Source organism: Strongyloides ratti (genome assembly GCF_001040885.1).
Source record: "Strongyloides ratti genome assembly S_ratti_ED321, chromosome : 2".
Lineage (NCBI taxonomy): Eukaryota > Metazoa > Nematoda > Chromadorea > Rhabditida > Strongyloididae > Strongyloides > Strongyloides ratti.
In genome coordinates, this window is record NC_037308.1 from 15,285,783 (window position 1) to 15,308,952 (window position 23,170).

At 21.8% G+C, this 23,170-nt stretch overlaps 11 protein-coding genes across 11 annotated transcripts; 6 read left to right on the forward strand and 5 right to left on the reverse strand.

Moving 5' to 3' along the window:
* Positions 1-20: 20 nt before the first annotated feature.
* SRAE_2000484700 (Si:dkey-72g22.1) lies at positions 21-4,039 on the forward strand (the record flags this gene model as incomplete). The annotated part of the gene is made up of 4 exons (XM_024643778.1): positions 21-866; positions 915-983; positions 1,027-3,557; positions 3,601-4,039. 4 exons carry the CDS (start codon positions 21-23, stop codon positions 4,037-4,039), a joined length of 3,885 nt encoding a protein of 1,294 aa, XP_024509412.1.
* Positions 4,040-4,209: 170 nt separating this feature from the next.
* Positions 4,210-5,256, forward strand: SRAE_2000484800 (Hypothetical protein; the record flags this gene model as incomplete). Its single annotated transcript, XM_024643779.1, has 3 exons — positions 4,210-4,238; positions 4,281-4,444; positions 4,490-5,256. 3 exons carry the CDS (start codon positions 4,210-4,212, stop codon positions 5,254-5,256), a joined length of 960 nt encoding a protein of 319 aa, XP_024509413.1.
* A 334-nt stretch (positions 5,257-5,590) lies between these two features.
* SRAE_2000484900 (Hypothetical protein) lies at positions 5,591-8,177 on the forward strand (the record flags this gene model as incomplete). The annotated part of the gene is made up of 3 exons (XM_024643780.1): positions 5,591-5,935; positions 5,983-6,095; positions 6,146-8,177. The coding sequence occupies 3 exons, from the start codon at positions 5,591-5,593 to the stop codon at positions 8,175-8,177; spliced, it is 2,490 nt and encodes an 829-aa protein (XP_024509414.1).
* Positions 8,178-8,314: 137 nt separating this feature from the next.
* Positions 8,315-9,000, reverse strand: SRAE_2000485000 (Surfeit locus 2 family-containing protein; the record flags this gene model as incomplete). Its single annotated transcript, XM_024643781.1, has 2 exons — positions 8,315-8,637; positions 8,682-9,000. 2 exons carry the CDS (start codon positions 8,998-9,000, stop codon positions 8,315-8,317), a joined length of 642 nt encoding a protein of 213 aa, XP_024509415.1.
* A 964-nt stretch (positions 9,001-9,964) lies between these two features.
* SRAE_2000485100 (Proteasome subunit alpha type-6) lies at positions 9,965-10,746 on the forward strand (the record flags this gene model as incomplete). Its single annotated transcript, XM_024643782.1, has 2 exons — positions 9,965-10,040; positions 10,082-10,746. The coding sequence occupies 2 exons, from the start codon at positions 9,965-9,967 to the stop codon at positions 10,744-10,746; spliced, it is 741 nt and encodes a 246-aa protein (XP_024509416.1).
* A 221-nt stretch (positions 10,747-10,967) lies between these two features.
* On the reverse strand, positions 10,968-11,466 carry SRAE_2000485200 (Cornichon family-containing protein; the record flags this gene model as incomplete). Its single annotated transcript, XM_024643783.1, has 3 exons — positions 10,968-11,231; positions 11,271-11,339; positions 11,383-11,466. 3 exons carry the CDS (start codon positions 11,464-11,466, stop codon positions 10,968-10,970), a joined length of 417 nt encoding a protein of 138 aa, XP_024509417.1.
* An 85-nt stretch (positions 11,467-11,551) lies between these two features.
* SRAE_2000485300 (Hypothetical protein) lies at positions 11,552-12,230 on the reverse strand (the record flags this gene model as incomplete). The annotated part of the gene is made up of 2 exons (XM_024643785.1): positions 11,552-11,845; positions 11,898-12,230. 2 exons carry the CDS (start codon positions 12,228-12,230, stop codon positions 11,552-11,554), a joined length of 627 nt encoding a protein of 208 aa, XP_024509418.1.
* A 762-nt stretch (positions 12,231-12,992) lies between these two features.
* Positions 12,993-13,766, forward strand: SRAE_2000485400 (Hypothetical protein; the record flags this gene model as incomplete). The annotated part of the gene is made up of 2 exons (XM_024643786.1): positions 12,993-13,128; positions 13,171-13,766. 2 exons carry the CDS (start codon positions 12,993-12,995, stop codon positions 13,764-13,766), a joined length of 732 nt encoding a protein of 243 aa, XP_024509419.1.
* A 1,440-nt stretch (positions 13,767-15,206) lies between these two features.
* On the forward strand, positions 15,207-16,678 carry SRAE_2000485500 (Thyroglobulin type-1 domain and EF-hand domain and Kazal domain and EF-hand domain pair and SPARC/Testican, calcium-binding domain-containing protein; the record flags this gene model as incomplete). The annotated part of the gene is made up of 4 exons (XM_024643787.1): positions 15,207-15,420; positions 15,471-15,704; positions 15,756-16,553; positions 16,599-16,678. The coding sequence occupies 4 exons, from the start codon at positions 15,207-15,209 to the stop codon at positions 16,676-16,678; spliced, it is 1,326 nt and encodes a 441-aa protein (XP_024509420.1).
* Positions 16,679-18,681: 2,003 nt separating this feature from the next.
* SRAE_2000485600 (Netrin domain and Proteinase inhibitor I35, tissue inhibitor of metalloproteinase family and Tissue inhibitor of metalloproteinases-like, OB-fold domain-containing protein) lies at positions 18,682-19,185 on the reverse strand (the record flags this gene model as incomplete). The annotated part of the gene is made up of 2 exons (XM_024643788.1): positions 18,682-19,037; positions 19,074-19,185. The coding sequence occupies 2 exons, from the start codon at positions 19,183-19,185 to the stop codon at positions 18,682-18,684; spliced, it is 468 nt and encodes a 155-aa protein (XP_024509421.1).
* A 337-nt stretch (positions 19,186-19,522) lies between these two features.
* On the reverse strand, positions 19,523-22,861 carry SRAE_2000485700 (Evolutionarily conserved signaling intermediate in Toll pathway, mitochondrial; the record flags this gene model as incomplete). Its single annotated transcript, XM_024643789.1, has 4 exons — positions 19,523-19,656; positions 19,846-20,079; positions 20,118-20,259; positions 22,841-22,861. The coding sequence occupies 4 exons, from the start codon at positions 22,859-22,861 to the stop codon at positions 19,523-19,525; spliced, it is 531 nt and encodes a 176-aa protein (XP_024509422.1).
* Positions 22,862-23,170: the final 309 nt, after the last annotated feature.

The window sequence follows — 23,170 nt, forward strand, 5'->3', positions numbered from 1 at the left end:
TTTTATAGAATTTAAAAAGGATGTCGTCAATTGTTGTAACAGGTCAAATTAGTTCTCTTTTAGACAAGATGGATTCAACTGACAGAGATTTGAGATTTATGGCCATAAATGATTTAATTAATCTTCTGGAAAGGCCTGTAAATTCAGATAACGATAGTAATAAAAATAATGGATCTTCTAATAACACACAATATTTATCTGTGGCAACTGTTATTGATAACGTTATGTATGCAAAAATGATTGATAAATGTGTAAAGTGTGTGAAGGATAAGATTGGAGAGGTCCAATCACAATCCATAAAATTTCTTGTGGTACTCGTTTCACACATGAGAGAACAGAATTTATTTGATAGAATATTTATACCATTAGTAAGAGATATTGATACATGTGAGGAATGTACAAGAGATGCCGTTATCACAGCTCTTAAAAGTTCAGTAAAAGAAGCCATCAAACAACCAATGTCGGAAGATACAAAACTTTTGTCAGTTCTTAAAACTATTTTACCAATTTTAAAAGGATATGTTGAAAGTGAAAAGTTTTCACACTCATATAATTTTAAAGTTGATATACTTGACATTATTATATTAATTATTAGAAAAATTGAAGCATGTTCTGAGGTCAACTCACTTCTTTCTTTATTTTTTAATTTATTAGAAAATGGGAAACTAAGTATGAGAAAGTTAGCTATTGTAGCTATTAGCGCATCTTGTGAATCAATATCACAAGATACTTTTGATGATCTAATGAATAAAATACACCAACTTCTTATTAATACTTCAGTATCAGAAAGTCTTAGAATTTATGTCTGTTCTGTAGTTGCAATTTGTAAACAAAATCCACGTCTTTTTGGAGATAAGGTTGAAACGGTAACTTTTTTTTAATTTCTTGTAGTTTATTTTCTTTTTTTTTTATAGTTTATCAATTTGTTTATAAAACTTATAGATGAACAAGATGATGATGAACTGAAGGAATCTATTATAACTGTAAGTTTTATTCATATATATATATATTTAATCTATTTGAAAGGCTTTCGATGTATTTATTTCTCGTTGTGCAAGACAAATGACAGTATTTATGGAAGATATTAGTCAATTATGTATTAAATATATAAAACACGATCCTAATTATCATCATGATGTCAATGGTGATAGTATGGAGACAGAAGATGAAGATGATTTGACTGAAGAGTCAGATGAAAACTATTCTGACGATGAAGACTATTCATGGAAAGTAAGAAAATCTTCAGCAAGGTGTATCACAACAATTTGTTCTTGTAATAAAGAAGGGCTGGCTGAAAACATATCGAAATTCTTACCTGTTCTTATCTCTAGAATAAAAGAAAGAGAAGAAAGCGTCAGAGTAGAGATATTTAACTCTTTGATAAATATTTTTAATAATATTCATATATCATTGTCACCTGATTTGGTATTATATTTACAATCTGATACTACAAAGCACAAAATTTATTATTCTATAGACTATGATAGATTAGATCAAAATGAGGTACAAATTGTAAAACAATCATTAGAAAAAATTGAAAGCTTAGTTGGAAATATTTTAAGATTTTTAAGGACTAGACATATTAAAACCAAACAGGCATGTTTTGTATTGTTGAAAACTTTATTTATAGCTATACCGGGGTCATTATCAATGTATTTAAAAGATTTGATTATTGCTGGAATCAATGTTTTAAATGAGAAAAATGTGGATATGAATTTTAAAGTTGAAGTGTTAACATTTATCACTACAGGAATGCAATATTCAACGTTAGATTCTATTGCTTTAACCTTTGATACATTAATGCCTTTCTTGGCATCTGTAATTAATGATGGTTATTTTAAAGTCATTTCTGAAGTTATAATGGTTTCATCATATGTTATTGAAGCACTTAGTCTTATGAAGCAAACCAACAACGAGTATATAAAAACACAAGCATTTATAAATAATGTAAATAAAATTGGTGATTATATCTTTCAAATACTCAAAATTAATGCTTTAGACCATGAAATTAAAGAGAAAGTTATAAGAGCATCTGGTGTGCTTGTAGCAACATTAGGTGATTTAATTGAAAACAAAACTAATGAAATCTTACAATACTACATAGATAACTTAAATAACGATTCATCCAAACTTACAATTTTACAATCACTAACAATTATAATCAAATCGTCTATAAAAGTTGATTTACTTCCTTTTCTACCGAAGACATTAGTTTATACAGCTGATTTTTTAAAGAAAAATGATCGCAATTTAAAAATTGTCACCCTTAATTTTCTAGTACCATTAACTGGAAAATTTAAAAATAATGGGATGCAAGGGCAAGGTCTTATAAATACTGTTCGAAGAATTCCAGAACTTATTAATGATAGCGACTTTTTGATTTCTAGGTTGGCTTTTAAATTTATGACTGGTGCTATTTCTTACTATCCGGACCAAATATCAGAGGGGCTTGAATCTCTCATAAATTCATATGTTCAAAAAAGCAAATCTAATTTAATGCAAGGACAAACTGTTACCGCAGCTTTAAATATGATTAGTGCTATTGTTAAAGCTCCATTAGCTAATAAGCCAACAAATGAAGAATTATTATCAGCAATTTCAATGGCTGTTTATAATGATGAATTATTAAGCAAACAGGCTTTATATACAATATCAAAAGGTGTTGCTACTGTACTTAAAGCAAATGGATCTGTCGAGTATGCAGTATCTGTTGTTAATACCCTTACAAATCATTTAAATGATTCTAATTGTAAACCACAAATTCAACAATTTGTCATTCTTACATATGGAGAAATTGGAAGATTATTTCCAGAAGTATTTTATTCTCCATATATTGAAAAAAAACCTGAAGAAATTCTTTTGGGTGCTTTAGAAAGTTCAAATGAAGATGTAAAAAATTCTGCATCCATTTCAATTGGACATTATGTAATTGGTAATATAACAAACAGTTTAGATTTCCTATTTTCATCACTAGAAAAATATAAGAATAAACAATATTTATTACTTCATTCTTTAAAAGAAGTAATAACTAGTAAAGAAATGAATGACAAAACAGTGTTAGCATTTCGATCAAAAATTCCAACTATTTGGAATGTTTTGACAGATCATTCAAAATGTGGAGAAGAAGGAACTAGAAATGTTGTTGCTGAATGTATGGGAAGATTAGCAGTTATTATACCATCAGAGTTTATACCAAAATTAATAGATTTAGGAAATACTGGTGTAATTGAAATGATAACTACATCTATGACAGCTGTAAGATATATTTTATCTTTTAAAAACATTAATATTGATGAATTTCTTCTACCAGTATTTGAAGATATTCTTAATAAATTACAAAACCACTCTGATACTTCTGTTAAAAGGCATGCCATTTTAACTTTTAATGCTGCTGTCAATAATAGATGTAGAATTGTCAAACCATTTCTTTCCAGATTACTACCACTTCTTTATGCTGAAACTGATGTTGATGAAGCTTATATTGAAACTATTGAAATGGGTCCATTTAAGCATAAAATTGATAAGCGTATCGAAATTAGAAAGGCAACATTTGAATGGTAAATTTTATTTTTAAAAAATAATAATTAAATTTTTTTTTAGTATGTATGCTCTTGCAACGAATTGTATAGATTCTATTAATGTATTTGAGTTTCTTAGTTATTTTGAGAAGGGACTTACTGATGAACATGAAATAAAAATGTTAGCTTATTTGATGATAATACGTTTTATTAATCTTTGTCCTAATGAACTTAAACAACGTATTCAATTTTTTGCCCCATTGATTCGGACTGAAATTCAATATAAGATAAAGGAGAATGCTTCAGATGCTGAGAAATTAAAAGATGAAGAGATAAAGAAATGTGCTCTTCGAGCAGTTTATGCTATTCGTAATGCTTCAGGATTTGAAACTTGTAAGGTTATTGAAGATATAAGGAAGTTGATCATTGAAAATCAACACTTGATAACTATGTATGAAAGTGTAACAAGAGAGACAGGACAAAGTGTTTACATTTCTGAATCTACAATGGAAACTGACTAACAGCTAAAAATAATATAGTTTTTTTTCCTATTTTTGGAGTAATTATTTCTATTAACTTTATTTATTATATAAAACTTATTTTGAAGTTATAATTCTTTGTTGGTTCTTGTATCCATTTATATCTTTATATAATTTTATTTAATATAATTTTTTTTTTATAGAAAAAGCAAATGAAAAATTCAGGAAATTCTCTTGTGAGGTAAGTGTATTTTTAATTATTAACTAAAGTATTTTTTTTTAGAAAAATTCTCACAAAAACAGCTATACTATTTTCAATTCCATTAATATTTATGTATATTGTTTTTCCATTACTGTTTATATTTTTTCCCTATTTTATGCAACACATATTTTTTCTTAATTTTTTAAGAAATCCATTTCAACAATATAATGATTTATCATATCATGGTATTAATTCAATGGGAGTAAATTTTTATCTTAATAATGGTTTAGAAAGTAAACTAGGCATTTGGCATATTTTGCCTCAATCATTATCTACTAAATATAAGGGGCAGAATTTAACATTAAATGAATTTGAAAATCTTTTAAAACTAAAAGATTACAAGGTATTTTTGTATTTGCATGGTAATACTTTCGATAGAACTACTCCTCACAGATGTGCTTTATACAATGTTCTTTCATCTGCTGATTTCCATGTAATAACTTTTGACTACAGGGGTTATGGAGATTCAACAGGTAGGCCTACAGATGAAGGATTAGCTAGTGATGCTGTAACTGTTTATAAACATCTTTTAAAATTTGCTGATGGGAGAATATATGTTTGGGGTCATTCTATGGGTACAGGAGTTGCATGTAACTCAATGAGAAAAATGAGTGAAGCGGGTATGCCACCTAAAGGCATTATTTTAGAAGCTCCATTTAATAATTTAAGAGATGTTATGCTTAATCATCCATTAAGTAAACCTTTTAAATGGATACCGTTTCAGGAACAATTATTTATTGGTAATTTAAAAAAAAGTGGTTTAGTTATGGATTCTGATAAAAATATTAAAAAAATTGATGCACCTATTTTAATATTACATGCAGAAGATGATCATGTTATACCATGGCAATTAGGTGAAAAATTACACCAATCTGCTATAAATGCTGGTAGACAATCTCAATATATTAAATTTGAATCGAAACATCAATTTAAGCATAAATTTCTCCATAGAGCTGAAGAGATTCCTGAATTAGTAAAAAAATTTGTCCAAAATTAATATTTAACAAATATATATATATATTTTTTTTTTAATTTAAAAAAATTCTTAAAGTATTATACTTCAAATAATTGTATTAATTGTCAATTACCAGTAATATTCAAAAATGTTAAATCAACTCAAATTTTAACGAATATAGTATATAGAATGTAATTAATCTTTTTATCTTAATTACTTTTTTTATGTAAATTTTTGTAATTCTTAAATATTATTTTTGAACAATTTTTTATATTTTTATGAATAAATAAAATTTTATTAAGAAATTAAACTTTGTTTTGAGTCTTTAAATTATTGTTTTACAGATTGTTTGACTTAATAAAATAAATCTTTAACTATGAATAAAGATTTTTTTGAATATACAGTGCCATGGAATGTAATGCCACCAATGAACATTGAAAAAGAAATAAAAAATCAAGTATCAAAAATATCTTTATCTGATGCAAAAGAAATATCACTTGTCTTAAAATGTACACCAGAATCTTTTAAAATGGAAATTCATAAAAATATTAATTTGACAAAAATAGATAATTTAAAAAATGCTAATGTTCATGAGATAGAATCAAAAGATCCAGTTGTAGTTAAAAATGAATTTTCTAAAATTACTAGTAAAGTTGTTAGTGAAAAAAAGCCAATAAGATTAGACTTTATACAAAATTTGAATGATTCAAAAAATAAAAATGTAAGTTAAATAAATTTTTAATTTTATAATTTTTGCATAATTTTTAGAATTTTAGTAAATTAGGAATTGATAAAAGCTTTGATAGTGAAAATATTGTTTCAATAAAGAATCAAAATATAGAAAAAATGGATAATCAAGAGTTACCTAATATAATAAAAATGTAAGCTTGAATTTTAAATATATAATATTATTAAAAACAATATTTTGCAGACATAGTGGTGATAATAAAGATATGCAAAATATTAAAAATGAAATGTCATCTAAGAAAACTGAAACCATTAATTTAGCTTCAAACAATTCAGAATCTACTGATGTTGGAACTGCAAAAGAAATTAAAAGGAAAGCTGAATTAATGGATGAAAAAAAAATTGAAATTGTTAATAAATGTGAGAATAATAATGATATTAAAAATATTTGTTCGAATAATGAGGAACCGATAAATATTGATAAGACTCAAGAAATATCTATTAAAGGTGAACTTGAAAATGCAAATTTAATACATGAAATGAAAGAAGAGGAAAAAAAAGATACAATTGAAGAAACTGTAAAAAAAGAATTAGAAGATACTCTTTCCAAAAAACAATCACATGAGAAATCAAAAGAAATTTGTAAGCTTGATAATGAAGAACATTTATCTACAACAACTGAATTAAATGAAGAAAACAAACCTATTAAATGCAAAGAAAATACAGAATCTTCTAAACTTGAACAAAAACAAATTTCAAAATCACTGTTAGATGAAGCAAAAATACTTACTAATTCTTTAGAGCCAAAAAAAGAAAACCCAATTATAAAACCGTGTCTTCAAGAAGAAAATAAAAATTCATTTTTATCTTCAAAAAATAACGATGATGAAAATGAAATAAAAGATTTTTCAAATTCAATTATTCAGAAAGAAGTTAAAAACCCAGTTCAAATTATTAATAAAGAATACGAAGAACCCTCAATAACTGTTGTTATGGAAGCTAGCAAAGATAATGCTATAAAAAATAATAATAAAGAGAATCAAGAGATAGATACTCAGCCAAAAGTTAGTCAATACACAAATAATGACAATATTTTAACATCTAATGCCTTTGAAATAAAAAATTTAGATGACATAACTAAAAATGAGTATGAAAAAACTACAAAAGAAAAAATTGATCATATTGTTCAGAACAACGAAGAAAATTTGCCAAAGATTCTTGAAAATAAAGTAGAAATAAACAATGAAAAAATTTTGTCAAAAGATAAAAATGTTGTAACTACAAAAGAATCTAATCAAGAAGTAATTAAAATTCCAAATAAAGTTTCAGACAGTAACGATAAAAATCAGTTAAGCAATAGTTTAAAACAAGTATGTGAAAATGTAGAAGCTTTGGTTAAAGTTCAAGATATTCAGAAAGATGAAAAAATACCAGAGATACCAGCAATTAAAAATATCAATATTCCTAATGAATCATTTGAGAATACAACTAAAGAGCAATTAGATAATGCTGTAAATAGTTCTATTGAAGAAAAAAAAGTAATAAATGAAAGAGTACTGAGACCAAATATCTATGAGGAAGTAAAAGCTCCTATGAATGTTGTTACTATGGAAAAAGATATTAATAAAGTGATTGCAAATTCAATAATTCATGAGGAAAATCTTTTGAAAGATAACATTATATCTGAAGCTAAGAATGTAGAAAATTCTCTAAAACCAATTATACAGAATGAAAATAAGAACTCGAAAAAAACCTCTAATATGAATATTAATAATCAAAATACAGAAATTACAAACTCAAAAATTGAAAATGACGATAAAGAAAAAAATGATTATAAGTCACCTAATTGCAAAGACACAAAAGAATCAAATAGTACAATTTCTGACATTCAAAATAAAGAGGTAGTTGAAGAGACGAAGAAATCACCGGTTAAATTAAAACAATTTCTTAATAAAGCTAAAATAAAATCCAACCAAATTAATCCACTTCTTTCTGATTCTATTGGTAGTATGATAGAAGATTTAGATAACAATTCTTCAAAAAAATTGCCAACTGAAATGCTAGTTCAATCTGATAGTAATATCTCTTCAGCTTCAGATACTTTACAATCAATTGACAGTACTAGCGATTTTAAGATTAAAAAGAAAAGTCAAAAAAAAAGAAAATACCATTCTAGTGATAACGGAAAAAAATCCACAGGCTTCAATTATCCTTTCCTTATTGGTATTACATCTATCATAATCATCGCTACAATAATAATTCATCGAAAAACATAGAATTATGAATAGATAAACACATAATTATGCAGTGAAATAGGAATAAAATTAATTTTATATCATTTGGCAACAATCATTAACATATTAAAAAAAAATTTAAAAAAAAATAACAAGAAATATGTAACAATAAATGTATATTAATTCTTCTTAACTTTTTTGTTAGCTTTTAAACCATTAGTCTTCTTCTTTCTTTTTTGTAATTTTGTTGTTTTTATCTTTATTTCTTCTTCTTCTTCTATTTCCTCATCCTCTGGTTCAAGTATATCTTCCATAACATCCATTTTTGTCAATTTACCTTTTATTTTATCAACTAATTTTTCTTCATCACTTTCTGAAGCCGACTCAACAGCACATAATTTACTACGCTCCTCAAATGAAATATCGTCGCCATAACTAGATCCTTCAGAATCTGTACCAGATTCTTCATAAAATGGTTCTCCTTTTTCAATCTTCTCTAAATCTAAAAATTACAATAAAATTTTAGTACTATTAATCACAACATACAAATTGGAAGCCTTCTTTTAAATCTTTTTCCCTCAAAATGTTTTTTCAATGATACGGGATCAGACTCAATATCACGCATTGTAACTTTACAATACAATCTATCGGTATTTTCAATTGTTCCAATATATTGTCCGAATTCTTTTTTTATTTGTTCAATTTCAAGAGCTCTTTTAAATTTTCTTGTGGTAATATAGTCTTGAAGTTGTTTTAAATTATCAACAATTTCATGTCCTGTTAAAGAGCATTTTAAACGACCCATATCAGTTAGAGTAAAAAAAGGATATGCTTGAAGTAAGTCATCTTTAGACAATGAGTTCATTTTAAACAAATTTTAATAAAATAATCTTAAATAAAAAAAAAGACAATTTTTAGACTAAATAATAGTTTATTCTGTACAAGAAACATTTTGGGAAAGTATTACTCATTTTGGAAAAATTTAGAAGAACTTATTAACTTATAACTAAGTGTAAATTTATCTAAATTTTTTGTTAAAATCTTTTTAAAAAACATTTGGTCCAATAAATAAAACATTTATTTTAATTGAATATTTTTAAAATTAAGCAAATTGTCTATTTTATTTTTACTTTATTATTCAAAAATCTATTAATAACTTACTTAAGTATATTCCTTTTTAACTTCAATTATTTACACCTTTTAGTATTTTAATTTTAAATGTTAGTTAAATTGATAAAAGAAAATATTGTTTTTTTTAACGTATACAATAAAAATGATTTAATAAAATAACATTCTTTTTTGAAAAAAAAAGAAAATGTTTATAATTTCTTTTACATTTCTTAAAAAAATACCCAGGAAAATGCATATTAATGGTAATAGTTTTGTTTCCATAGAAAATGTAATTAATAATCCTATTAAAAAATGTGTCAATAATAATCTAATATTTTTACTTAATGAGAAATATTGAGATATATTAATGCTATTCTAAGGGTTCCAAAATTAAATTACAAGAAATTTATACATTTTAATTTGTTCATAAATTAATTTTAAACCAACTAAAAAAAAATAGTTGAGAAAGAAACACAAAAATTTTTTTTAAATCAAAAAACAATCTACTTAAATTGTACTTTTTTGATATTTAAAAGTAATATTTTATTATCATAATTTAAATTTAAAAATTTGTTTAGTAAAAAAGCTTCTAATGGAATAATGTTCCTTCTCTGTTTTTTGTATACTCTTGAAACGATTGTTTCTTTTTCTTCTTAAAAATCATCAATTCTACTAACCTTTTATATCTGTTTATTAAAGTCATTGATAAATAAGCTACTATGTCTCGTGGAAGTAACGCAGGATTTGATCGTCATATTACAATTTTTTCTCCAGAAGGACGTGTTTATCAAGTTGGTAGGTTTAAATTTACCATGCAAAGTTTTATTTTTTTTTAGAATATGCGTTTAAAGCAATAAATTCAACTAATCTTACTTCTGTTGCCTGTAAAGGAAAAGATACTGCTGTGATTGCTGTTCAGAAAAGGCTTCCAGACAAACTTGTAGATCCATCATCTGTTACAAGTCTTTATAAGATAACTGCTAATATTGGTTGTGCAATGATTGGAATGATTCCAGATAGTGAATTTCAAGTAAAACGTGCTATTTATGAAGGTGCCAATTTCAAGTATAAGCATGGTTATGAAATGTCTTGTGAACAATTAGCTCGTAGAATTGCAGATTTGAACCAATATTATACACAAAATGCTGAAATGCGTTCACTTGGTTGTGCTATGCTTCTCATTTCTTATGATTTTGAAGATGGTCCATGTGTTTATCGTGTTGACCCAGCTGGTTATTATCGTTCTATGAAAGCTGTTTCTGTTGGAGTTAAATCTCAAGCTGCCACCACATTTTTGGAAAAGAAGTACAAGAAGAAAACAGATTATACAAAAGAGGAGGTAATTCAAACAGCTCTTGAATCACTTCAAAGCTCTCTTGGAGGTGATATTAAATCATCAGAAGTCGAAGTCGCTATTGTTACTTCGGATACACCAACTTTCCAATTACTTACAGTTGAGGAGATTGACCATCATCTAAATGCTATTGCTGAACGCGATTAATACTATTTTTTATTTCCCGGTATGTTTATACAGCAATTTTAAGTAAATATTTTAATCAATTAAATTATTTAATAGTAAAAATAAAGTTCATTGTTTTTGTCTTTATTATTAACAATTTATTAACAATAAAAAAATCAAGAGTAAAGATAAATTCTTAAGTTTAATGACATAAATAATTACTTAGAAATTTATGATATTATTATCTATGGATTCTGTTTCAATTAAAAAAATTCTTTACTGTAAATAATTACCATCATTGAATAATAACCTCCTTTAAATATCCATTCCCGTATATATTTTTTATTTTCATCTCTTCTCAAAATTTTGGTACTCTCATAGAAATCATAATTGTAAGGAGATCTTTTCCAAATTTTCCAAATATGCCAAAGTGTTAATGGTGTAATTAACATAAGATGTAAGTATTGCCTTTTTATTATTGTAAGTAGATATATAATAATATTTCCAAAAAATATAGGTATGTTTATCTACAAAAAAAATGATAAGAAAATGTTAATAAATATTACCTTATTAAGTATTGCTGATATAACTAATGGATTTTCACTACTTTTTTGAAGATCACATAATAGAATTACCTATAAAAAAAACTATAATAGTATATTTACAAGAAATACATACAGAAGCAACAGATACTAGGCAACCTCCAACACAATAAAGCAATTGTATTATAGTTGTTATGACATTAATAATGTTCATTAACATTTTTTTTTAACTAAAATTGTATAAAAATGTGTGATAAATTAATGGTTTATAATAAATTATATTTTGCATTTTACAAATTTGATTTTTAAGATCTCGTTTTTGTTCTTTCAATTTTATCTTTAAAATGAACACTTTTTGCTTCAGAAAGTATTCTTTTAATTTCATTCCATCTAGCTGATAAAATTCTATATGAATAAAGAAGTACATAGGCATTTGTTGAATTAAAAACTAAGAAAAAAATTGTTAAAAATAATGGGATACTATCAAATTTTTCACCAATTATATTAAGTAATATTAAACTACATAGTAATAATATTTGAATTCCAATTGAAAAAAGTAGAACAATTAATTGAGGAATTAAAAATCCAGGTTTAGTCGTCTATATACATATTAAACTTTTTTTTAAATAAAATGACTTTATATTCATTTACCTTTAATCCAAACATAGAAAAAATTATTGTAACAAGATGGATTGTTTGGAAAGCAATCCAGCTTCCACAGATAATTTTATATATAATCTTATATTTATGTTGATGTATTCTTTCATAGTTTTGAAATAACTCTTTATGAATTAAAGATTGATGATGTAGTTCAGGATATATTAAAGCAATAACACCTAATAAAATAGCGATAATACATACGATTAAAGAAATTGGAGAATGAATTTTTGTAATTTGAATTATATTAGTACCCCATTTTCCACCTGGTTTTTCTTCATCTTCTGTTGGGTAATCCAAATCATAATAATTATCATCACGTTTCATTTTTAATAGATTAATTAATAGATAAAATAAAAATGATAATATATTAATTTATTAATATATTATTTTTTTTTTTTAACATGAAACAAATATAATAAAATTAATTTTTATTTTTAAAAATTGTGATCAACAACATTCACATATATTATTTTCTTTTTCCCACTATCTTAAAATCAATTTTATTAAGTTAGTAATTTTATATATCTTTCTTCTTAGTATAATAAATATTTTCTTAATCAGAGATAGAATAAGAAAAATTGCGTGATAAACAAGGTATAATTTAAAACAGCTGTTATTAAACATTATTTTGACTTAATATTACAAATAAAAGAATTTTAAATATTGTCTGTTTTCTAATATTAATGTGACTAAAATTAGATATAATCTCTTTCAAATCTTTCAATACCAAAAATAAAATAGTGGGAGCATCTTTGCAATGACGTTGAATATGTCATAATCACAATATTAGTATTATTTTAAGTTTATAAAATAATATGCTATTTTATAAAGTTGGATATAACTATTTTCTCTGGAAAAGTATGATGAAGGCGGGTATAATTTTGTAAATATATATATATATATATATATGCATATCCTTATACATATATGTATGAATGTATGTATGGCACTGATAAAAAAAAATTTATACATTACAAATAAATTTTTAAAGACATTGGTGCTGGTGCTATTTTACATATCATTGTATTCACCTTTTATTAAATAGGAAATTTTTATCTTGTTAAATTTCTATTTAAATATTCTATTATGGAACAGTTAAATACCGGTGGAAAAGCTAATAGTCATTGGAAAATGCTAGCTCAGGCTTATCATTCTTTATTACTAACTTCTAATTCTGGAAATCTTCTTCCAAATAGAGAAATTCCAGCTTCTATTAACAATGGTAAATTTAAAAAATAAAATTGTTTTAATTTTTTTTTAAAAGGAACATCTTCTATCAAACCAAATATTCAGTATCCAGGAGGAAATGAAATTAATCAACAACAAATTAATAATTATGTTAATGAGCAAAATAAAAATATCATCAATGAATTAAATAAAAAAATGTGTTTTATTGAACGAAAACAATTTGAGTTACAACAAAAAAATGAATTTTATGAAAAAATGATATTAGATTTAATAAATGAAAATAAAAATTTTAAAGCACGTTTAGATTCTCATGATATTATTATTGATAAACATGCAACAGTAATTGATGTCACTTCAAATTCTTTATATAATTGTATTCACCTTTTTAATGAAGATACTAATAAACTTCAAAAACATCTTGAAGATAACTCAACTAGAATAAATTTTATTATGCATAATATTGGAAGTACAAATTTTAATTCACCATCTAGAAGTATCGTAAGTACAGAATCATCTACTTCCATAGAAAAAAATGATTCACCTTTTCAAACATCTGCTTTTGTTTATACCAATAGCAATATTACGAATTGTTTAAATGGTCATCCAAAACATGATATAAATAATATGGATATTGAAGATAAGTTAAGTGATAAAAAAAATGGAGAAAATTAGATACATTTTATGCTATTAAATTTATATGTATTTAGCATATTGTAATCATACATTTTGATATAATTATTTTCTCCCTCGACAGATTGACATTTTCTATTCCTTATACTTATAACATTTTAATCTTCTTTTTTATTTAAATAAAAGTAAAAGCATTCTTTTTGCAATTTTTTTTTTCCTTAAAGTTGTTTATGAAACTAAATTAATCATCATTATTTTATACCATTTTAAACAAAGTTAATAATGAAATGAATGTTATTAAAGATTTTTCATGTAGAAAAAAAAATATGTTATTTAGAAACGATAGTTAAAATATAATTATTTTATATATATATATATATATGAATTAATGTTAAATGTGAAGGTGGATAAGATTAAAGTTTTTAAATATAAATAAATAATTGTGAGAATAAATTTTACTTATTAATTATCCAATTATTATAATATTCAATGATTTTTACAACATTAAAGTTTTATATAAAAAAAAAGTAAATTAAATTTTTATTCATAATATGTACTTTCTTTACCAAAATAAAAAATACATATATTTCCTGTTTTCTTTTTTTTCTATTAAATAATTTTATTAAATTGTATATATCCATATATTGTTTGAAATTAAAAATTTCTTATTACATTTTCCTTTGCTAGTACTATTTAACAAAGAAGATTTAAAAAAAAATATATATATGTATATATATATATATACAAAAAATAAACTATTTCGCTTAATATAACCATATAACTTGATATTGATAATAATAATACCATAAAAAATAATAGTTTTATTTATTTATTTTTTTTTTGTGTTCTTATGAATAGTAACTTAAAAATGAAGTCATTTTTTAATATTAATAAATAATACGTAAGTTAATTATTAGATTGGTTTTATGTACTTATTGCGTTACTGAATTTAAATAAAGTTACATATAATATTTTATATATTTTACTATTTTTATCATCTTTTAACTTCTCATTAAGAATGAGGATTTAAAGATGTTTAACTAACTTTTTTTTTAACTATTTAATGCTTTATGAGTATAATAAAATAAGTAAAATGTTATTAAACATTGCAATAATTTATAAGTTAATTATAAAATTAACTTTTCATTAAAATTTAATAATAATTATTTTTGATTATCAATATTTAAAAAAAAAAGATACATAAAAATTAATTTAAAATTATATACATATTTAAAAAAAAAAACAAATATATAGTAAAATACTACTATTATCTTAAAGTGATTTTGCAAGAAAAATGACAAATATAAGACCTTCTTTCTCCCTTCATAAAATGTAATTTAATCTTCTTATTAAATGTTAATACATAAAAAAAAAGAAAAGATGACAAGTTTTAACGAAAAAGAATTTTACTACTTTAAAATTTAAAAAAATAATCTTTACAAAATTAGTTAATTTAAAGTTATTAAATTAAAATATATTTTAATGATTTATTTATTACTTTTTCTATCATTTGTTTTTATTTTTGGAAAAAAAGAAATTTGTAAAAGTGATGTGTTATGTGACAAGGATAATGATTTTAAAATTCAAAAACCATTTTGTGGTTCTGATGGTAGATCATATAAAAATATTTGTCAATTAAAAATTAGTATTTGTAAAGAAAGAAATGTTATAAAATTATTTGATGGATATTGTTTTTGTATGTTTAAATATATTATTTTATCTAAATATTAAATATTATTTACATAGCTAATTCCACATGTTATGAAGAAAAAGAAAAAAGAAAATTATATAATAAAAATCTTGAACTTTTTCATCATGAATCAGCTCCATATATTCCAAAATGTGATAATAATACTGGAAATTACCAAGAAATACAATGTCAATATAATAACCAATATTGTTGGTGTGTAAAAAAAAATGGAATAATTATACCATATACAGCTATTATAGGTAATAAACCAATTTGTAAAAAAAGAAAAGGTACTTATTTTTTTTTTATATAATTTGAAAAATTTTTTTTTTTATTATTAGTAATACATATATCACATCATAAAAAAAAGAATAAGAATATCACAATAAATATTCATAATTGTGCATCTTATTTTACAACAAATAAAAATTTATCACAAAAAAGTAGTGAGGAATGGCTTAAAACAAAAGATGACGTTATTAAAAAAGAAAATCAATCTTTTGTAACTAATATAGGATTCCAAACTACTGATGAATTAACTAATTGCAAATATCAAAGAACACTTATATTAAATAGAACATTATTATCAAAATTATCTTCAACATATATACCAATTTGTCAAAAATTAAATGAAAATTTTTATGAAGAAATACAATGTCATCCAACAAGTAAAATTTGTTGGTGTGTAGATATAATTAATGGATATCCATTACATGGAACTTCTGTTATTAATAAATTACCTAGTTGTAGTAATAAAACAAGTACAATAAAAGTTAGAGATGTAATTTCAAGATTTCAAATTAAAAAATGTCCAAAAAAGAAAAGAATACATTTTTATAGATCATTTTTTATTAAAATTACTAATGATATGATATCAAAATTAAATTCAACTACAGATATTGAAAATATTGGAAAAAATTTTGACAAAGAAAGTAGAATCAAAATAATGCTTTGGAAGTTTAAGGAGTTGGATAAAGATAAAGATGGAGATTTAAGTGAAAAGGAGTTAGTAATATTAAAGAAAAATTTAAAAAATATTAGAAATATTAAAAGTTGTGTGAAAAATTTTAAAGAATTTTGTGATTCTGATGGTGATAAAGTAATTTCAAAAAATGAATGGATTTATTGCACTGTTGAAGGTAATATTATAAATAAATTTTACTATAAATTAAAAATTATTTTAGGTTCATTAAGTTCCTCATTATTGTCTATTGGTAAAAAACCTCATGCTAATCCATTTTTACATATATTGAAGCCAGAATAAAAAAGAATATATTATTTAATAAATAATAAATAATCATCTTATAAAAATAATAAGTTTTTTTTAATATTTATTAAAAAATTTTTAAAAAATAGATAAGTATTTTAATAATGTATAATAAACTTATCAACAAAAATCTTTGTTCTATTCCATAAAATTATTAATTTAAAAGATAATTATTTACCTTTCAACAAATGTTATTTACATTATATAATAAAATATAACACGATATTTTTATAAAATAAAAAGTTATTAAAATTTTTTATGTAATAATTAAAATGACATTTATGTGTATTCATTTTTTTTTCAGTTTTTCAATCTAACTTTAAATTCTTTACAATGTGGCAAATAAAAAAATACAACTTTAAATATCGTTAATATTTTTAAAGAATATTAGAAATATTAAATATATTATGACTTAGTTCATCGTTAAAAAGCTTTTAAAAGTATTATATGTAAAAAAAAAATAAAATAAAGCAGATAAACATATATAAAAATATATATTATTTTTAATTTATTTCAATTAATTAATTTATCATTATCAATTAAAATTTAATAAATTGTTTTACATTTTTTAGTTTATCAAAAAATAAGTTTAAAAATTTTTTATCTAAATTAAAAAACTTTTATATATGTATGTAAAAAATAAAAAATATTTTTTAATAATTTGGTAATATGATAGTAATACATTACAAAAAAAAAGACATTTAAAGTAGTTAAATAAAAAGTATTTTAAAAAATTTACAATAAAGTTGTATGTAATTAAATATTTTATTTATAATATAAAATATTAACTATATTTCGTAAAATTTTAAAAAACTTTATTTTTATAGTTAATAAAAATTTATATATTAAAATTTAACATAATGTTGTTAATTATTAAAAATGATTGATTTGTAAATATACTAATTATGAAATCTTATAAACTGGATCGTACTGGTTATTTTATATTCATACTTTTTTTGTAAATTTAATTAATTCAAAAAAATATAATGAATTTTAATAATTTATTTAAAAAAAAAATATAATATTTTATTACAAAATAAGTTTTAAAAAATTTTTTTATAACTTAATTAAAAGAAACTTTTTCTATTATAAAAAATTAAGCTTTATTATTTAATGAATTTACAATAATATCTTTTTAAAAAATAATAAAAATTATATTAATATTATGTAAATTAAAACTTTTACAGATATAATTAAATTATTACAAATTATTTAAAATTAAATTAAACAATAAATTTAAAGAATAAATAGATGATGTAGTTTATCAAATTACAATTTAAAATTTTAAGATAACTAAGAACTTTGTGCTACTTGAAATTAAGCGTAAAACGTAAAAATATTCTAATAATTATAATATATTTAAATTATTATGTTTATACTAATAATTCTTATAAAAAAAAACTTTTAATTTGCTATAAAATATTATTAAAAATTATAAAAACGTCATATGTAGGGATTTAAAGCTTTACTTTCGTAAAAATATATTATAATTAAAATGTTAAATAAAAAAATAAAAGAAAAATAAATTAATAAAATGTAAAACGTAACTATATAAAACTTATATTAAAAAATAATTAGGAGAAAAATATTATATATTTTCATATTTAGAACACTTAAATTAAAACATAAAAAAAATGTTTTTATTTTGTTTCAAAATTATGTCTTGTGTTTGCATGGCAAGCATGTAAAAATGTTAATTATCATTTGAACGATATGAGTTCAGATAAATGACGATTGTGCTATGACGATAATGACTTACAAGTGATAAAATAAAATGATAATAAACTTGTGTATTCGTACTGTCTGAGCAAACTAAGTCTTGTTATTTTTTAAATTTTATATCTTTTAAAATAAATAATAAGACAATTTTTTTATCAAATAATTTCTACCAAAAATAGCATTAAAAAAAACATATTTAAAGTTTATTTCTTTAATAATTTTGAATTATTTTTACAATATATGTCAATTTTTTTAAAAATAATATAAAAAATTATATTTATTTATTTGCATGGTCTGTAACTTTTCTTTTCTAAAATTTTGATATCTTTCTTTGAAATTTTACCGTTTATCATTGAATAAAAGTTTGTGCTATAACATAAACTTATTGTTAATGTTTTTGAATCTGATTTATCTATTCTTCCCATAAGATAAATTTTAGTACCTTTTTTCAAGTCTGAAATTCCACATAATGCAGAATTAGAAGCTGTATAAATGTGATGTGAAAGTTTCATTCCTTTTGGTTTTTTATAAATTTTCAAATGATTTACATAATACTTTATTCCACGCCCACTTTGTGGTAAAAGTTGACCTGAAGAATTTCTAAGACGAGTAACTCCTTTTACATGTACATATGAAACTAAAAAAATAATTGAAACTTTTTTTAAAAACTTACTAAAATCCGCGTAGCACATTGAACCTTCTGGTTTCTGATATCCGCATGAACAGTTATATACTATTTGAAAAAGAGTTGAAATAAAAAGTAACAATAAAATAATTTTATTCATTATTGTAAATCAAAATAAATCAATTTTAGTTTTTTTTATATACTGTTTTAATCTGTACATATTTAATATTTTTTTTATAAATTTTACTAAAAAAATATTAGGTTTTTTAGTAAATAAAAATTTATGTGTAATTAATAAAAATATATTTTTATGTAGCAAAAATATAAAATCAACAATGTTAATTTATAAACTAAATATTAATTTTTTTATTAATAGAATTTTTTTATACAGCAATAATTTGTAAAAAATAAAAGTTATGTTTTATTTATATATTATTACAACAACCTAATAACAAAGTTAAAATTATTTTTAAAAGATATACTCAATACATACTTATTTAAATAACATCTACATCACTTGTTTTTAATTTAAAAAGTATTGTTGCTTTTTCTAAATTAGAATTATCTTCTTGAAGGTGCTTCATCCATGCCATAGCAGATTCTCTACTATTATCTTCAAGAACAGCTAAAGCTAAAATAACTTTTCCTCCTTGTTGATAAATATTTTTTGTCTTTTTAAATTCTCTTAATTTTTTTTGTAGCAAAATTCCATTGACCAAAAGTTAAAGCAACTATTTCATGAACATCTTTATCAGGTTAAACACCTATCTAAAAAAAATATAAATTTTATTATCAAAAAAATAATTTTTTTTTAATTTACCATTCCATTTCATTTCATCAAGAACTTTGATACAACAATTTTGATGTTGAGGAAAATGTAAAAATATTTTTTGTGCTTTTGTTTGTGGTATTAATGGTCCTTTAGGAAAAGAATCAAGAAGAGCTTTATAAGTATCAAGATCTTTGTGTAAATTAAAATCTTTCATATGTTTTAAAGCTGTTGTTATAAATTCTACACTACCACGAAGATTTAAATTATTTTTTCTAAATGTAGCTAAAATATATTATAAATAATAGTAACATTATTCTTACCTAGTACAGCATGAAATGTTATCTTACTTCTGTCTTCTTTTGGTATACTTTTAAATTGTTCATCTAAATGTTCTAATTCATTTGATACAAATGTTTCTTTTCTAGCATCAGATAATAATTTTAATGAACATATTTTTAAGTTCTTAGGTTAAATAAATTTAGAAAGAAACATAGAAACATAAAAAAAAGTTTATATAAAAATGTTCTGATAATTATTTAAAAATAAATTTTTAAAATGAAAATCAGAATTTATCAATTAAATATTTTTGCGCTATATTTAATTTATACAAAATTAAGATTTAAATTATTTTTCTTTTCACAAAAGTTGTAACTTTTACAGTTATATAAAAGAATTTTATGTGTATAATTAACATATGAACAAAATATGGTCAACTGAATATTTTTAAAAAAAAAGAATGCTGAAGAATTTTCATTAGTTGCATGCCATTTCATTGTAAATTTAAATTAATTTTTAAATTTTATAAATACAAACAAAAAGTTATGCTTTTATAAAATATTTATATAAAAAAAATTTTTATATAAAAATCATAAATCATTACATAATGAATTTAACATCAATTTCATTTAATTTAATAAAATATATTTATAATAATTAATATTATTCTATTTGTATGCACTATAATATATAAAAATAAAGATGAGAAAAGCAAAATTAATAAAATGTTGAAATATTTTAATTTTTATAAAAAGCTTTAAATTTAACAAAATTGAATCTATTTTATTAATTTTCTTATTAATTTTTTTAAAAATAGAATTATTAGTATAAAAATCCTTATATATATATGAAGTGGATATGACTTTCAAAAAATTATCTTTAAAAATATAATTTTTAATAAAATATTCTGATGTAAAAAAACACGCTGATAGCAAAAAGTACAATTTTTTTTTCTAAAAATAAATTTTTTATTGCAATATCGCAGCGTAAAGATAAAAAAGTAGCATCAATAATATTTGCTACAAAATTGTTGTTTCAAGTGATTTTAAGATATAAGTAAAGGTAATGAAAAGTCGGAGAAACTGTTTTTTCATATAAGCATGTTGAAAAAATTTATTTTGAAGCAAGATATGAGCTTTTGAATTTAGGTTTAAAGTTTTCTGATTTGTTTTAACTTATAATGTTCTATAACGTTTTAAAAAAAAACCTCTGGAGAATTTGAAGCGCTACATTTAAAGTACTATTAGGCTTCTGTAGTTTTATCCGTTCTTGAGATAATCAAAAAATGAACGTTTTTTATCAAAAAACTTTTTATTAGCCATAACTTTATAACAATTAATATTTTAATAAGATGAACGGGTAAAAAACTGTGTAATTTTTGAATGCCTTTCAGATAAAATTAGTTTTTTTTTAAAAATAATTCTTGGCTCCAGAGATATGACCAAAAAACATTTTTTTTTAATTTCTAAAATTTTAAAATTATTTTTAAAAAAAGTATATTAAATAATTTTTAAAGAAAAAAAAAACTGTCTGAGGCAAATTTTTAGAGCTCCAACTTGATATCAGATTCATAAAAAAATATTGACTTTTGCTATATAAGATTAACAAAAATACAATGAATTTTTTTTCAAAAAAAAAAATCTTATGCAAATTCTTGAAATAATATTAGTTAGACTAAAAATTTTAAAATTGTCAAGAAGATTTTAACTACACATTAAGTAATTTTCTTTTGATTGAAATAAGTTTCATTCAAAAAGAATTTTTTGTTCTTGAGAAATGACGAAAAGAATAAGAAGTGTTTTTTTTATTTTTTAAATTTTTTTTTTTAAACGTGAAAAAATAACGTTTCAAATTAATTTTTTGGGTAAAAATGAAAAAGGCTCTCAGGGTAATTTTTTTTGGTTTCAATTTAAAATGAAAATCAAGAAAAGATATTGCTATTTGATATATGAAAGTTGCTTCAGACTGATTTTACTTTGTAAAAAAATTTTTTTTAATTTTATTTTGGTATAAAAAAATCCTTAATTAGTCTTAATTTTCTTTAGAGTACATTTTTCGATGTGATGATAAAGTAAAAATTTATGTAGCACTTTAAGATTTTTCAATTAAAATTATTATGGCTTGAAATAAATTCACGGTTTCTGAGATATGGTCAAAAAAAATATTTAAAATTTGAAAAAAATTTTTTTAGAAATTTAAAAACAAAAATTATTTATTAATACTATATTTAAAATTAATCTTTTTTTCTATTAATACACAAAAATTTGGAATAAATAATAAAGATAAACGTATTAATTTTAACTATTCACAATAAACTTATTGCAAAATGTAAATTGAAATATTAGTTCTGTTTGTGAAATTACTTTATTACTATAGAAAAAAAAATACAATATTATATTATACTACATTTAAATATATTTTTTAAGTACAATACTCTAAATTTTTAAAATATAAAATATACATAATTTAATTTTTATATTTTGTGACTTTGTAATACATCTAAAAAAATTTATTAAGAAAAAAATTATTATAATATGTATAAAGATATTACAAAAAATTTTTATATTTGTATTATTTTTATAAATATGAAAAAATTTTACCACTATTTCAAAAAAAAAAAATAATTAACTTAAATGATAACATTGCTTTGTATATATTGTTTTAAAAAATGTAAAAAATATGTTTTAAAAAATTTAAAAAGTTTTTGAATTTTTTTACAAAATTTTAATTTATTCCATTAATATTTATTAAAAAATATATAACTTACTAATCCAAATCTTGTGAACATTAAAATGTTAAGTTAAAAAATTAAAAAAAATATATATTTTCATAATCATAACACTTTAATAAAAACTTAAAAAAAAAAGTTTTTTTTGTTGTAAAATAATTTTTTCTGTTTTAATTTGAATGGCAAGAGTGTAAAAATGGTAATTATCATTTGAACGATATGAGTTCAGAAAAATGACGATTGTGCAATGATGATAATGACTTACAAGTGACAAAATAATATAATATTATACTTGTGTATTTCTACTGTCAGATCAAACTAAGTTTCGTTTTTTTTTAAAATTTTATGTCTTTTAAAATAAATAATAAG